This window comes from Diadema antillarum, unplaced genomic scaffold, assembly GCF_040938485.1.
Source record: "Diadema antillarum isolate AM-2024a unplaced genomic scaffold, OU_Dant_1.0 scf00000074, whole genome shotgun sequence".
NCBI classification, from domain to species: domain Eukaryota; kingdom Metazoa; phylum Echinodermata; class Echinoidea; order Diadematoida; family Diadematidae; genus Diadema; species Diadema antillarum.
This window is the reverse complement of record NW_027270963.1, coordinates 2,242,470-2,260,256: the sequence shown is the minus strand read 5'-3', so window position 1 is coordinate 2,260,256 and position 17,787 is coordinate 2,242,470. Positions and strand designations below refer to the sequence as shown.

At 41.3% G+C, this 17,787-nt stretch overlaps 1 protein-coding gene across 1 annotated transcript; it reads right to left on the bottom strand.

The window, feature by feature from the left end:
• Positions 1 to 195: 195 nt before the first annotated feature.
• On the bottom strand, positions 196 to 14,664 carry LOC139717288 (synaptotagmin-6-like). The gene is made up of 5 exons (XM_071628779.1): positions 13,978 to 14,664; positions 10,434 to 10,554; positions 5,455 to 5,626; positions 2,297 to 2,552; positions 196 to 406 (listed from the first exon to the last, which is right to left on the bottom strand). Exons 1-4 carry the CDS (start codon positions 14,662 to 14,664, stop codon positions 2,342 to 2,344), a joined length of 1,191 nt encoding a protein of 396 aa, XP_071484880.1. The 3' UTR covers positions 196 to 406; positions 2,297 to 2,341.
• Positions 14,665 to 17,787: the final 3,123 nt, after the last annotated feature.

Sequence of the window (17,787 nt, the reverse complement as noted above, 5' to 3'; positions counted from 1 at the left end):
CGCCATGAATGTCTACCTCAGTGCTGTCATAACTCTACTCTACATACGCTGAGCCGTGAACATCCCCAGAAGTTCCGTTTGTTTTCCGATGCGGAAACAGTCAGAAATACACAAGGAACGAACGAACGAACGAACGAAACAAGGCCGATCGTTCTGTGCTTTCGTGAAGCGTGCACGAATACCAGTCTCCCGCCACTCATATGAAGTGATAACAAATGAACGCGCTAAAATCGTAATGATGACGTCACTACACAAGAGTCTTTCTCGTCCATCGTCATATCCCATGCCTTTAACCATGGGTGGGAACGCTCAGAGATAAGAAGTGCGTAACGCCACTTACAGCCACAATCGTCAGAAGTGAAGTGCTTCAAGTGCAGAAAAATCCACCAATTTCGTCACCGGATGTCTGTGAAGATAAAATGGTGCAAGAAAACAAACATGACAGCGGGTATTTACTCAATATTCACTAGAATCAGAGGAAACTAATGAGGCACAGAAAAAAAAATGCAAACTGGTAGCTTGCAATAATATGTAATGTGGTATTGCTGTTGATTATCATATTGAACCTATACCATTCATCTTGTTTATATTCAGTTCGCTCTTACAGTATGAGCTCTGAAATAATGATCATGGAGCATTGTGCACATGTTCTGTTCATGACACGACGCTACACATACTACGTAACGCTTCATTCTATTGAGATGACATAAATAAAAACGTCTTACCAACTGATTTGTTGGGGTTTACATTGATTGCGACTAATAATTGGCCCTTTCAGGACAGTGTGTTTGAAGATATTTTACGTGTCGCATTACGTTTCGTACGTCAGTTTGGTGTCCTAGTTTCTGTTGAAAATGTTCTATCTTCTTCTTTTTGTTTTGAGGGGGGAGGGGATCCAGTGGGCCTATATGGACTTAAGCCTTTAGTGCGCGCTTTATCTTTTATCTTAAGAAAATCACTTCAAACAAATTATCGTAAAATTATCGTATAAAAAAATACCATGGGGCATTTGTAGTGCAATTTGAAACTTTGAATGGTGGTTTATGGGATATGTACTGTGGTACGAGATATAGTTGATTTTAGTGTACCTAAGCTCTTCTTGGAAATGAGTTTGATAAACATCAGCAGTTATCTGCTGTGTGGCCACCCCGTGGAAGCCATAATTCAATTATGGTCAATAACGTACTCGCCCACACGCTCTTATAGAAAGGCAATTCAAGGGAGACAGATTTTCGCGTGTCCCGACACATTTTCAGCCATGTTGATACTGCGTCATAATCATATCATGTAATCAATTCTGTCAAGAGAAATTATGCGTATACAGCACAACTTTAATCACATTGTAAGAACGAAAAAAAAGAGAAGAATTGTTATTGCGTTTACTCGAGCAAAAATGCAAAGGATTCATGTTTGAGTTTTAGCATCAAAGCATTGTTACGACCGCGTCGAGGCATACATTCAATTTAAATATCGCATTTATAGAGTAACTTTTCTTAATACATTGTATATCATGGTATCTTTAATGTATGAGGGGAGTCGGATGTAAAGCCAAAGATTATGAATCAAGATTGTAATTTAGGTCACTGTAAATCACTCCGTTTCGCTGCGAATTAATCTAACTCTTAGAATACTATCCTGAGATTTCAGTCATCAATCTTCATCCCTCTTACGAGTATTGAAGAGAGAGAGAGAGAGAGAGAGAGAGAGAGAGAGAGAGAGGGGGGGGGGGGGAGAGAAACCGGAAAAAATCCCGCCAAATTTTGTTGTAAGTAGGGAGCCTACTAAGTGTTTCGCCGGATTATTTTCATGTGTGCTAATAAGCACATATGAATACGTGAAAGCTTTAATAAGAACTAGGAAATGGGAGATTTAGAGAGCGGAAATGATGTGGAATCCCACATTGAGCCCCATTTTATGATAAGCTCTGAAATAAATGTGGGTTTCAGCAATATTGGTTGTCATCCTCGAAAACTTCACCGCTTGCAGGATACTTTTGTTGCCTAGCAACTGCCATCGTGACTGTAACATCATGGGCTGCCTTTGCAATAATGAGTCTTTATGGACAGTTTTTCAGGACCCAAAAGTGTCAAAAGTCATAATAATTACAGTTGCTGCAGAAAAGACAAAAATGCCATTCGGTGATTAGTTATTGCCCAACTGTAACAACTGAAAACTGTAATTATTGTAGGTCATGATTGCTGCTGCAGGCGGTCATAATGTAATGGGAACTACGATTGGACGGTAGCTGGTTTTCTGACTCCAATGTTTCAAGCCAAGCAAAAGTTAATCTATCTACCTCCTAGAGGCAACGGAAATCGGCGAAATTCTCGTGTTGGCATCGTCAATCGCCGCTCTGCTGTGAGGACCCCATGCAGTTCTTGAGACCTGCCGACAGTGACGCCACGGAGAGGGCTGGCGTAGACTCCTGGAGTTGGTACCACTGCGCGATGGGCTTGCGCGGGTTGGCCAGCATGTCTGCCCAGTGCGTTGAACCCTGGGCTGGAGCGTTGGGTCCCACCTCACAGACCCCGATCAGCTCGCTGTGGCCGACCCTGCAGGGGAGAGAAGAACAGCAGCGATAACATCTGGATTATTGAAATCGTCACATCTGTCAACCTAGACCAGTTTACTTACTTCAGTTGATAGTTAAATTCAGGAATGTCTCGTCTTTATCGCTCACATGGCGCATTATTTGTCGTTTGGTCTATCTATCACAATCTACAAGCATTATCTTTGCATAGCAACCGGGACGCCGCTTTGACAAAACAGCCTACGCCGAGCCTCAGCGAAATTAACCTCTATTAGTTGTGACGACCTGTGTGACGAAAATATGATTAGTATTGCACTCACGTGATCATTTCGAGACAATGCCGATAAATATTCAGTGTGATATCGAATCCTATTGACGTTCGAGGTAATTGGTCACAAGAAAACGTGCTAGATAAACAGACTACATATGACAGTGGTTGTATCAAATCAATAATAACAATGTCCCCGTGTCATTATTCACGATTCACTTGTGTATTTACTACAATCAAACTCCTATAGGACCAAGTCTTTTTGGTGTGCAGCCACCTGTCCCTTTGATTGGTCGATTACCAGTCATCGGGTGAAGACTTAGATAGTATACACCGTATGTCCCCCCCCCCCAAAAAAAAGCCAAAAAAACAATTACAACGGGGCCCTCCGCAATAATAACTTTAAAAATAGGGAATAAATCCAAATACAAGTTCAGGGTATGAAACTATAACTTATTACCCACATCTTACTGAAAACCTCATCCGATTTGCTTCAGTGGTCAAAGAGAAATGAGGAGTTTTCTAGAGCATGTCAGGAATCCCTTCCCTCCAAGTTCTGTCCATTGTGTTCACACATTAATATGTAGTTCCAAGAGCATCCAAGTGCTAAACTTGGAAGAATCACATCCACGACATGCTTCACAACGATTCACATTTCTCTGTGACCACTTAACCAAATTGAATAGGGTTTTCCGCAAAATGTAGGTAAGATGTTATATTTTTAGACCCTGAAATAGCATTCAGAAAGTTTGATCATGTTAGAAGTTATCAGCGTAAAAATCCGATGGTTTTTTTTTGACACACTGTAGTATATCATCGTTCTACCGGAATCAACAACAACATTCATTTTTTTTTCTGTTGAAATTTGAGAGCTGCAGGATTTAATTCAAAGTTCATACACTTTATATGGCTTCTTTCCTGAAAGCGAATTTCTACGATCCATGACAAGTATTACTTCATATTCTGTTAGCCTGCTACAGTGTCACGTGACTGATACTATACAATGGTTGCTCTAACAGTATGCCTTTCTTCTGGTTGTTTGCATTGAATTCATAATATCTCTCTCACTCGAAATGACGGCGTCACTTTCGTATACCAATTTGTCTAATTGAAGGTATGTACTTTGTGTAGTCAGTGGTATTTCCTGCTCGCATTTCAGCTGGCGGGGTTTCCCCCTGCGGGTGTGCTGAGCTGTGGTCTCCCGTTATTTTCTTATGTCTACATCCATCTTTACGAACACCGACGACGGCTTTACAGGGCTTTTAGTCTGATGGTTTCTATTATTAAGGTATACTCTCATCCCCTGCTCCATTTTACCGGTCTCCCTGGGGTGTATCGTATGTCGGTCTTATCGGACTGATTGATAACGTCCAGTTTAGTCCACCTAGTCGATTGATCATATACTGGGGTCACTTTTGCGGAGGAAATTAATTAGGAAGGTAGAAATGAGGAAGAGGATGAAAAAAAAAATGAAAGCAACCCACAATTTCGTCGACACGATTTCTTTTGCAAAAGGTTCGACGAGTTAATTTAGCTACAGGCGACGTAGAGAGATTGATTTCGAAAACGAAGCTCAAGGGAAAAGAACGTGGGAGTTACTGAATCTAATATCCTATTCGGCTGTTTCCGTTAAAAAAAAACATCATTGTATAAACTATCAAGTTAAGATCATAAATGCAGCGAGAATACATAATAGAAACGTTGCAGTGCAACGATTTCTATCCCATGCTATAATGCTGGTACCATTATAGGAGTGTGTCTGTATCACAAATCAAAACGTTGATGACGCTATACACCAGCCAACACAGGACTGTAATGGTGCGGAAAATTGACATGGGATTAATGTAAACTTGAAGCATATAATCTAGACGTTTGTTTCCCCCTTATCTCATGACTGAGGTGGAAGTACTGTGGTGTCGTGGGTGAGCATCTGGACTCAGAATTAGGGGAGCCTGGGTACATCCTGACACATGTTTAAGGTGTTTTTACTGGGTGATGTTCGTTATTCCGAAGGTTCGTTAATCCGAAAATGCAAAGGAGGTGCATACTAACGAACCTTCGGAATTACGAAACTTTTTTTCGTTTTCGGATTAACGAATCTTCGGAATAACAAGCCTTATTTCATTTTCGGGTTAACGAACCTTCGGAATAAATCATTTTCGGAATTACACGAATTACGAACCTTCGGAATAGCGAACCCTCAGTATAACGGCCCGTATTTCAATTTCGGATAAACGAATCTTCGGAATAACAAACCTTAGATCATTTTCAGATTAACGAACCTTCGGAATAGCGAACTGCAACCATTTTTACCCACCTTGTCCCAATTGATGCAAAGGTGTTTAAAATATTTACTTGGCGATGACGGTGTACAGAAAAGGATTGCATTGGGAGGAGAGTGTTTACACTGAGGGGCATACCTGGGGTTATATCAGGAGCTCAAGTTATCATTATGTGTAGGCCTACTATTATCATGGCTATGATGTTGTTGATGATAACTGTTGTTGGTTTTATCAGTATTGTCACCGTAATCATTATTTTGAAGTTATTAATATGATTATATCACCACTACAATTCGTCCTAATACAACCACGTTTACCATAACTATCGTCATTATTACTATCATAGCTATCGTTCGGGTCATCAGTTTACTCACCAGTCGTAGTCGACAACGGCGACGACGAGGCATATGTTTTGCATGCTGTCGGGAGCGACGTCGAATACCATTGCTTCATTGTAGACGGGATTCAAGGTATTCTTTTTCACCGTCGTTTTCTTCTTCTTCATCCGCTTTCCTTGCGACATGAGCGATACTTTGACGTACGGATCTGTTCGGTGAAGAGAGGGAGATAAATTTCAAATTAAAATCTTTGGAGATGACATATTCTTTGACAACTAAGAATCCTTCTATTGAGTCGCCGTAGGGGGCTTTCGCCACATATCATTCATGCACATTCTCATTAAATTTCTTCTGTTGGTTTCCGCCTTCTCTTTGCTGTAACTCAAATGAGTGCTATAGGTGTACGAACAGTTACTATTTCATGAAGGATATTCTAAATATCCCATGCTTGTGAATAAATACATATTTTCTCTTGTTTTTCCCATGCGATTGTAAAGCCAACCATGCATGAATATCTAGCATGTTCTGTAATTTGAATTTTGATAACTACATACACATATACGAGCTAACAAACCACGGAAAATCTCTCCCTCTTTGAGCTGTTGTTAATTATAAATCATAAGATGATATTTGCTCTTGTGTCTCATAAGATCCTAATGTTATGCCCTTACAATATCTTTGGTATACTTTTTTTTTCAAAGAAAAACTACGTTTTTTTAACGATTTATTGGGAATCATTTAGAACACAAAAACATCAAAATGCTAAACGAACATATTTGCGTATGGATTTCATACAAATCTTTACAGACTAATAATTACAAAACATCAGATATTGAAAAATAAAGTATTTACAAGATGAATTCTGTCCAAACGCATGGGATATAATGATTATGAATCTCATTTTCATACAAACATAGTGGAGAAATTGTATATCAAATCTTGCAATATCCCCTTTCTGAATCTTGAAAACACCGATATTCCAAAGGAAATAAAATAACCCGACATGCACACCCTACAATGCGCACATACAAATCCATCAACACACACACACGCACATTATATGCACAAACGCATAAACAAGTAACACAAACACCCACACAAAGTGGCATACTGTGTCTATCGAAGCGACTTGTTACTCCATTACTGCGCCGTGAGCGGAAGTTAGGCAGTCGCCCGTGTGTGTTTTGTTTTGTTTTGATTTGTTGTTGTTGTTTTTTGGCTCGCTTGCATCACCTACATGTTATAGTAATAGTCATATGCTTGTAGTCTTGCTTATTTGTTAATTTGGCATTGATATTTTGCCGGTGATATCTTGAAAAGGCGGACGCGTCTCCATATGCTGCAAAGTGATCTGTTTCACGATTCTCATTACAATACAATTACCATCCCATTACAATTCTACCCCGCGCTCTGAAAGAAAGGCGGTGTTTAATCATCTCTTTTTTTCTTTGTTGGTGATTTTTTCCCTCTTGTTTTTTGTATGTATCCCAAAGACATGTGAGACGAAAAACAGGACGAAAGACAATCATTGACATATCCCACATGAGTGTGTTCCGTCGGGAGTTGAGCAACATAGACCAAGAGCCCGAACCGATTGAAATTCGCAGTGTAACCACCGGTCATATGCAGAGGCAAATCATCTGCGCGGAATGGCGGAGAGATTCATAATAATTCAAAATGTATCCCCTTTCCGCCTGAAAAAAGAATGAGATAGAGAAGAGAAGAGAAAGAGAGAGAGAGAGAGAGAGAGAGAGAGAGAGAGAGAGAGAGAGAGAGAGAGAGAGAGAGAGAGATCAAGGGGGAGAGAAGGAGAGATCGAGGGAGAGAAGAAACTGCTTCGGGCATTAGGCAGACCAATTTCACCTGTCTTGACGTTCCGATCATCGTCGCGTCAAAGATGATGATTATGAATCTTTCTGAACAGCTTGATGATTGCTGTTGTTGTTGTTTTGCTTTGTTTTTTGTTTTGCTTTTTGTTTTTTGAGGTTTTTCTTTTTTTTTTTTGCTTCCCAGCAGTCTTCACTCTTCGAACACAAGGAAAAAAATTTAAAGCGCGAAACTACTGTTGAATGATGAGCCCACAGTCATGACGGTTAGCCTGTTGTCATCTATCTATCTTTCCATGAAATATACCTATCCATCTATCTTTGTATCTATCTATCTATCTATCTATCTATCTATCGATCTATCTATCTATCTTCTTACCTATCTCTTCTTTAAAAATATCAAGGTCAGCTGAGTTGCGTGACAACCCTAACCAGTCAAGGAGAACGTTCGCTTTTGAAATTTCAGAGTAGTACATGGAGGCTAGAATTGACCTAAAAGAGAAGAATCGATTAAACCGCAAACGGAAGCGCGATGAAAAACGGGACAATTCGTACCATGCGTGGCACAGAAAAACTGTCCACTTTTTCTGCCTTTCAAACACCTCGAAAAACCACGAGACACATATGCTTTTTAGCTTTTCGGTACACCCATTTAACGATCGTGAATTTTAATCTGATCGATCCGGGTATGCCACAAAGGTTTTGATATCCTTTAGTCAGTGCAGATCGAATTCATAATGAAATTTAGTCGGTCTGTTGAGATCTAAAGTTCTCCTCTTCCCGGAGAAAACGCCATCTAGATTTCAAGACACATCTCTCCTCGTTCTGGCACAATGTGGAACACAAATGAAATCACCTTCTGCGAGCGAATGTGCATTAACCTGAAGTGTCTTGTTCTTGAATTGATTTACATCAAGGTGTCACGTGACAGAAAAGAGGGAGGGCATTTGAAAGTGAGTGCATATGAGAGTGAGTGTCTTTTAGCATAGCAGTGAGCTAGGGGGATGAAATTTGACCCAATTCTACGTCGACGAGGGAAAAATCGAACTCTTCGAAAGGGAACAAACAATTCACGTCGCTATTTTTCATATTACATATATCTTTTTATTTGCTTGTGCGCGCAGTTTTAATATCAACCCACACATAATCCGGATTTAAAAACAGGTCTCTTGTCTCAGAAAATAATTTCATCGACACTAAAGCAAACAATTAAGAAAAACGTAGTCATGGTGCGAATAAAAGGTGTCGGATGGCTTCACCGCCCACCTAAAAGCCCATTACACAAACCCATGCGAAAAAGGGCACGACAAAAACGATAAATTGTTAACAAGAACGTGACTTGGTGTGAAATAGCTTCCATTTGATGCCTGAACTATTCGGATAAATTTGACAGTTTTTTTCCGAGGACCTACGAACCGTTTGATTGGATTCACTGCCGAAAAAGGTCAGCGCTGATGCGTTATTTTCATTTCGTGTGGCCAACAACGCCTCCGATCACAGCAAACCGTACAGGAAAGGTCGGAGGTACAGTTCGGAGGGTGGAACGAGCGTGTTACCAATGATCAATAACCCATTCGACGAGATTGAATTCCGGCGCAGATTTCGGCACATTCGAGAACTGCCGGAGTGCTGAAGATCGAGGTCGATACATCAAGAATGTCAAACTGCAAATAGCTGCTCTTTCTCCCTTCCGAGATGGAAAACAAATGTTTACAGACAAACATTACGGGAGTCGAATTGTTTTGACAGGCTTTGCAGACTTCGAAAGAGTAACGACAAGCGAGAAAACGTTTCGCTGGAGGGCATGAAAGCCAGTTGAAAATTAGATTACACATCAAGCCATGCAGCTGTTGATTCGGAGTATCATCCAGATAGTATGAATGTGATAAATGCGCTTTAATGTGCGCCTTGGCAAGGGTGCCCGTCTCACAATTAACATAGGCCATCGTCTTTAGGACGGAATAATAGAGTATCGATTGGGAACGATATGATGATGTAAAATTTCTCAATATCTGCATTTTTTGATAGCTACTCGCTAACCAAGACATTGTGCATTATAAGTATCATGTACAATTATAATGAAGACCAAGAGATTACTTTGTTCATCTATTATTCGGTCTTCTTTAAAAATTTACAGGGTAGTCTGATTCAGGACCGAAAGGCCTGCTTTACAACAGAGCCCTGTGACGTAAAGATACATTGCACAATAATAGGTATCAGCAGAAGCATGTACGCCCATGCATCACAGACGTGCAAATTCTGTTGTAATCAAGACGGAACGCCTGGTTCTTTTGTCAACATGTCCCTCCTGTAACTCCTGAGTAGGGTTATATGAATAAATCTTGAATGTTCTTACAGCATTTTGATTCGTCCCCGAATAAATGTGGTTGCATTTCGCTCTAATTTTGTATTCATTGAGCTGCGGCAAAGAACGCATTCCAGCAGTGTTCTCAAATAAGAATCGTCGCACAGTCACGCGATTGTAAATCCTGTAGATAATAACTCGCGGATTTCTTCTTGAACTTGCCATGAATCGAGTTCATTGCGCAACTACCCTTCGTGATGCCCCTAAGCTGGAATAATAGTGGCAGCATGGTGGTCTTGATTTGGGACCCATAGGGGTGTCTGCTATTTGAAAAGTCAGCCGAACAGTTTGTCACGTTGTCTATGGAACTGTTTAACTATAAAACAACACTTTTTTTTTCCATCGCCCGGAGGAAAGGAAATGCATTGGGTGTGATTTAATCTCTCGATCCAGGGGTCTGTAGACATTTACAACTCGTCGCTGATCAGTGGACTTTTGGGTGCGGTCTTGCGTGTACCACACGAATTGAACATGGCGATATTCTTCCTCTTGAAAGCCAAAAACTCGATGCTATCCAATATCTTAACGGCTTGAGCAATGTGGCATTTGTTTGGAGGGAAGGAGCTGGGGGCAGAAGTCAAGACCGCAGAAAACTGCGATGCCAACTCGAATTTATGTTCTTACTTCAGTTCATATCGCATCCAAGCTGTTTTCCCTCGCAGAAGAGAAAGAAAAGTGGAGGGGAAAAATCCTACTACCTTAATGTCATTGTACACATCAGTTGTTGTTATACAGTGAACTGCGCGCGCGAAACGATTTGTGACGCTGAATTGCCTCTCGACGCCGCTTGGGCGTCCGTCCATGCGGCGAACTGAATTACTTACCGGAGGCACCAGTGATATCCATAGCCTTCAGGTTGCGGGCTTTGATGACCGTTAAGGTAAGTCTGCATGCGGTGGGCAGGTAGTTGAGAGAGAACATCACTTCGCCCAAGTCTGCTTTTTCCTTTATGTAGAAAAACAAAAACAACAACCCAAAACAGAAGATGCATTATTATAAGCGGATGCACTGCGCGCGCACTGATAACAAGCGAAAACTACTCTTGCCCCAGAGAGCTTGGTGTAGTTGCAATACAGGTGAAGGGCAACATTAAATCAACTGCTCCCAAGGAGCAATAATGTAATGACGTGTCAACAGACACGGCACATCTTACTTTAATACGCTGAAAAACCGTGATGTCTCTTTTTATATACCTAGGTGCGTCGTGTAGTGCAATTAGACACTAAGTTCCAACTAACGTTATAACGTATTCGGTAAAATCATACAAACAGACTGGTAGAAGTCTCCTCAAAATAGAAAATTAAAGAAGCTCTAACCTGACATTTTCTATAGAATAGTGATGCTGTTGCAATAACATGGGAACAAAAAAGCTGAGGTATCTTTATGATCTCATAAGACTCAAACTGACGTACACATACACACACACACACACATACACACACACACACACACACACACACACACGTCTTCATTACATGTCCTCTTTGTTGACATGCAATCAGACAGAAAATATTGAATCCTTTACGTTGATTATCTTTGCGTCGTAATAATCGGTTGAATCCTTAACATGAATTATATTCATGTTATAATTATCGGACAAAGGTGACGTAGAAAAAGAATGGTATAGTTGGAAAAATATTGAACAAAAACATCATTTTTACGACATTTGTGATCACAAACCAACTTGAGAAGTGCGAATTGAAGGCATCGTCATCTCAGCTATCATGCACATGTGACTGCGACCAAATTCACTTAGTATTCTGATAGGACGTGAGAATATGTAACACCTCGGAATTCCATAACTTCTCATTCTTTGTCTTATTTGATGCCGCATCCATCATTCTCTTTCTTTTTACTCTTTTATCAAATCTACATTGGACATCGTGTTGAATCACGCTTCCATAGTCTGGGTTGTTGACATGCGTTCTTAGATCAGGGTATTGTCGTCGGTCGTACAAGCGGGAGGCATACCCATTTCAATTTCAGTCGTTTCCTTTCGACCGATCACAACTCATCTTCGGTAGATGGCATACCAACTAATGGGTCATGTTCGGCATTCAATTTGCAAATCTGCATCAAAATACGTAAGCCTGATTCAGGGGACATATCATATCTCTCTCCTTTTCCTTAACGTGAACTTGTAGTGCAGTCTAAAATTCACCCATGACAAAAGATGCGTCATCATTTTCTGTTGCTGCGACCTTTCCTATAGAGAGCAGCCAACTGCAACGGGAGAACTACCACCATCTTGCGTAACTTTGTTTCTCTTTACCCAGGACTGATGGCTCTTGTGTGCGGATATTGTGATGTGTCATTTGGGACATCTAAGTGTGCTCTCGAAACGGGGGGAGATGAAACGAAGCGAGGTGAAATGAGATAGAAATAAAAGGAAATTCGATGAGGGTCAGAAACGAGCCAGAGGGCTGATCAGGAAGAAATGGAAACTGAGCCAAACTCGGTCGCGGGTCGCAAGACAGGAATGTTGATCAGCAACAGTGATGAAGACTATAAGATCAGCGGTGACTTGGTGAGAAGCGCTCGAGTTCGAGGCGAAAGCTCCATCGCATTAATATATTGTCACTCGTAAATTTAATGTGATAGGCCTACCTTGACAAAAAGAACAGACAAACAAAGAAATACACACACATATTATTATACACTAACATGCGCGCACATACACACCCTTTCTCTTTACAGCGATATCTTTTCACCGCGCCTGTGTTGTAAATGAAGGATTTTAATCGTATACATTGTTTTTTAGTGACAGACTGTTGAAGCAAAATGAGTTGTCTAAAATGTATCGCTCTCAGTGCAGGCGTCAGAAATGATGCCTTTCGGTGAACCCTAATGGATTCTGGTAACTTATGTCATTCTATAGCTAACTGCAATAAAGCGTGTGTGGGATGCATTTCCATAATACCGACAGTCCAGTTGTCGGGTTACAGAAAAAGGGGGATGCTCATTTTTTCCCCCGCTAATGCTGCCAGAATTCACTAAATTATCTCGTCAAATCGCGCGGGCTGTCACAAATTAGACTCAATTAGGCGCCACGAGCTTTAATAACACTGATATCAACCACGCTGATAGCGTAGTTGCTGTTTTATACTACAAGTGGTGGTATTCTCTATTATGCTGTATGTCTACTATGCTGTTACCTGCTTCTAATGACTGCGTTCGCAAGAAACGGTTTCTCGTTGATACCAGCCCAGTTTCCCTCTCCTGATGACATATTATAAAGCAAGATCAACTTTTGTGTTTATTAAAAGCAGCGGCATACAATAACTTGACCAATCACTTTCAGTTGGGTCCCATCTCAGTTTTCTTCCTTTTTACGACAGTTCCCGGCTTAAGTAACTTTTCTTCAATACATCTCAGTTAATCACTTTATTTCTTTTTGTCAGCTTAATGTATTGCGGATTGTGGAATTTTGTTTCACAGGTGTTTTGAAACGGCTTGGAAATGCGCTTTGAGTGCAACGAAAAGTACAGCCTAGAAACTCACTTTCAAGTTGGCCGGCGATCACTGATAATCGGACCAAAATATCGCAATGGACAAAACATGTGCATTGTTGAGTTTTGTGTATGGAGGAAACAGATACTATGCCTGGAATGATGGAGACGGGCATTCTTTTTCTCTTATGGAGACACGGCCAGGAGTCAAGCTACGTTAGCAGTGTCAAAATGATACGTTGTCGGTTTTTGGGCAACACATAAATGATGGATGAGTTTGTATGAAACGTGACACATTCTTCCTGTCGACGTAAATCCCAGTGACGGCAGACAAAGCTGCCTGTACTATAGAAGTGACAAAGAAATTAACGTCATCCCACGCAGAATAGTGTCTGGGATTTTGACTCTGAACACTCAGCATGGAGCTGCGAAATGAAACATAATCATGGTGTTTGTTCCTCTGATGCATAATTTAGAGAACACAAGAATTTTTTATTATTTATCGACATTAGATCAGGTTCTCATTATGTAAACGCTTTTCAAACCTGTATAACATTATTGAAGGGGATGATTAGGCTAAAAATAAAGATAGACACGGATATTGGGAAAACAATTTAGAAAACTTAATCTTTTCATCCCACTAGGAGCTTTTAGGGGAAAAATCTGCAATCAGTGAATTTCTTTCTGCTGATTAGTAAAAATGTATTCTTGTGTTTATCCATATCATTATCTTAATTACGACGAACAAGAATATTATCCCCATTAGTATCCAATCCTTTGGATCTTTGACTTACTACTTAAAGGCTCAACTTTGTCGGTCATGCACTCCCAAGACAACAATGACGATCATTGCATTTACACCACTTATCAGTCAAGAAAGATAGGAAATGATTAAGATTCTCTGGTGATTATACGTTACCTGGGACGATCCTTTCACAATGTCCTCGACGTACTGCGTCTCCTTACTGAGATCTCGGTCCGTCAAAAGACTGGTAACGTTCACTTCTCCTATAAGGTCGTGCCTGGAGAATCTGTCAAAGTCATAGACGGTAAACTTTAGTGTTTTGGTTTCCAGCTCGTTGTAGGGTATTTGAAAGGCAAATCTCTCGTCGAAGACGGGGTCGCAGTTCTTGCGATGGACTTTTGTCTGGTACTTCCGCTTCCTGTCGGGGCACAAGTAGATCTTGACGTAGGGATCGGAAGTTCCTGAAAAGTCCTTCGCCGGAAGGTTGACTGCTCGGTCTATGTGGACGTTGAGTGTTTCTGTTGCGTAATCGTAGAAAAGGCTGAAGACAAGTCTTCCGCAGCTTGGTTTTTCACCGTTAGTTTTGCCCTTGTCTTTGGATTCTTGTCTGTAGAGCTCTGGACGTAACGTGCCGATCAGGTCCGTCTGATCCTTTCTGGTGGCGTTGATGTTCTTCACGCTGAATTCCACGTTGGCTAGGTTAAGCTGCAGGGAGAGCTGGCGTTGTTTTCGGAACGCTTCCTGGCGCAGCTTCTGCGGCAGCAGCGGGACTGTGGACTGGCGGGGAAGCGGCTTCGTTGGACTAGGTTTGCCCGAGCTGGGTCGGCTCCCGGTTGGTGACCCATCACGGCTTTGGAACATGCTATCGTTATCCGAGTCAGAATCAATCTCGTAGCTGTGGCTGAAAACTTTGCGCTGGACGGTATAGGAGTCACTGCTGTCAGATATGGTCTTTTGCTTCCTTTTGCAGTAGAGAGCTACGAAGGCAAACACGATGACTGCAGCAGAGAGCGAGACAGGTATCGCTATCGTCTCCAGAGGAAAGCCACGACCTGCAGATAAGAAGCAAAATACAGATGACAGAATTAACGACATCAAATCTCACTGACAGAAAGCCTGAGCTGATAATGATTCTTGAGGCATGATGTTTCCAGTAACTGATAAAATACAGAAACAAATGGTTTTGTTGTAGCAATAACCTCGGAGAGAATAAACACGTGTTAGTCGAAATTAATGGTCCCTCGTTCATGTGGATACGACATCCTTTTAAGACAGTGTGTTGCACGTTACCATGCTGCTGCCAAATGGTGAAGTGTACTATATCTCGCGCGTAGACACAAGAATCACGTATGTATGAATACGCACGGGGTCTCTCAAGTAATTGAAATCCTATCTAGTCGCTCGCCATTACCCCTGCGCTGTATGGCATGATAATTATGCCTCGTCAACGTCAGCCTACGAGTAAAATCGACGAAGCAAGGGTATGCCGCTGGGAACGAGAAGCCGCCAGTGAAAGTGAGAGCATCGTGAGGGGATGGGGGAGGAACGAGAAGAGAACGGGTTATTTTCCACTGAGCATAATGGCTAATAACATTTTCAGTGCGTGTGTGTGTGTGTGTGTGTGTTTATGGGGCTTGGGGTGGTTGGGTGTGTTTTTTTTTCTGTAAGATTTGAAGATGCGTTACACTTGGCTGGTCCAATGAGGGTGATGTAATTCTACGAGCAAGTATCTTCTTCGCTTTTATATTTGTTATTGAATAACAAATATTGTTAATCTTTTTTTTTCCATCAGTTGCCGCGTATCGGTCATTCCTAAAGATGATAGCAAGGTTGCAAAAGAGAATCCTTGGAGGACCATAGTAAATTTATTTCAGATTCAGATACACACACGCATACACACACACAGATACTACACTCCCATAAATGCCAATAAGCAGGGTTTTTAACCCTCCCGTGGGAATGACGTGAGTCATCAATGCGGGCAATACCCGCTGGAAAAAAAAATTAACATCCCGACGCAAAGCTTATCATCTAACAAGACTCCACCCAGTCTTCCTAGTAGGCGAAATTCGCATGGCATTACTATCTTGTCTTACCGTTGACGTTAATAAAGACTTTCCCTGCCTAAGGTAAATGGATGAACGCTAACGATGGAGATGGGTATCGGATTTGTTCAATTTAAAGAGAAAATTGCAATTATATAACACATAGTACTGACCGACTGACACTGAACTGACCGGCAAGTGAACCAAATCCGTTTAAATTTCTCGCTGGTTGGATATTGGCTCCATCTATATAGCACTCCGTGACAAGATCATCTATTATGCACGGTGAGGATTTGGTCCACTTTAATGCCTACGAGAAAAAGTGGAAAGTACGTTGACTGGAAATGTCAATAGCCATGGCAGTGACTAGCCCAGTGACATCTTATTGGTTCGAATCAGATTACCGCCTTTAGACAAACAAGCAAATGGTTGGAACACGGGTGTAACGATCCGAATGCCTTGCTAAGGAGGCAACGCGAGCGCTGCTGAGACTTAAATGTAATTCCAGGAGTATCACGAGAAGTAAACAATCAGGCGCCACTTCTTGGATGTACCTCGGAATATAAGGAGAGAATGGACAGAAGTCCATTCCTGTCGGCCGTGAAAATAAATCACTGTCGAATCTGATTCCCTTGTCTTTGTCATAGGAGTATTCTGTCAGCCAATTCTGATTGGACAAAGCCAAACTCACGTGTAAGATGATTTAATGCTACATCAAGGACACCTTAAAGAAAGTCAGATGATAACGAGTGTGCGATGAACAGATGGTGAAAAGCAATTAAGCTGTAATTTATTGACGATGCTGCCCCGATTAAATATTCTACACATTCAAAGGGGATGACCACATCTTCTGAATCAACAACTACACAATTCGCGCTGTTCTCAGAAAGAAACTGTAAAATGCTTTTTTCACTATGCTATAGAAATGAAAATAAGTTGATTTCTTTTTTTTTAATCATTTTCTTTATGTCGATGTCCACGCGTGACGTCAGGAACTGCTGTACTCTTCTCATTCAGCGGTGGGCGGTACCTAAACTTAAAAAAACTCATAATTTATGAACGGATTGTCCAACTTTTCTCAAACTTCACTGATGTGTTCTGCTATTTTATTGCTATGATTCCCCCCATCCACACATTTGGTTTTCATGCCCCTTTAAACACTCCGTGATGACATGCAGTGGTAAAGGATTGAATCAGAATGCTCAAAGTAGGAGGAGGGGGTAGGAAGAAGGTCTGTTTTTATTTTTATCCCCGGTCGCATTTCTTAGGCACAAAAACAAATCATTTATCTGGTACGAATACAGACGATATAATACAATATGTGTGTGTGTGTGTGTGTGCGTGTCTGTGTGTTTGGGTTTGCAAGGATTCAGAGTTTTGACTGAGGACACACAGAAATTTTGACCCTCCAAGAAAAATTGTGGCTTTTACTCGTGTTGACGTCGTCGTGTCTGGATGAGCTTTTGCTACTCGAATAGTGGCATTCATTACAAAAGCTGAATCAAATGCGAGTATCCATCTGATAGACGCTTGTTATCCTAACGTGTTCCATCCAATGATTAGAAGTGTTTATCATGCTTTAGATGGTGTTGCTATCTGAGAAAAGAAATTAAACCGAACAACTGTCAAACGGATTGACACACAGTAGGCGATTTCGTTAATTGCTGCAGTTTGCGTTGGAAATGCACTTCTGAACAGATAATAAAAATGAAATATGAAACAGTTAAAGCATGGCAGCTGTGGAGAGATAAAAAAAGAGAAAAAGGGTAGTGAGGAGGAAAGAGTGAGGGGGGGGGGGAGGTGGAGGTTGAGGGGAGATGGAGTTGGAGTGAGAGGGGAATGGGGAAAGATGTGGAGAACTAATATGTCGGCATTCGCACTGAGCGGCTAGAATTTAATGTAGATGCGTAATTGTAGAATACGGCTACGTCATCCCGTA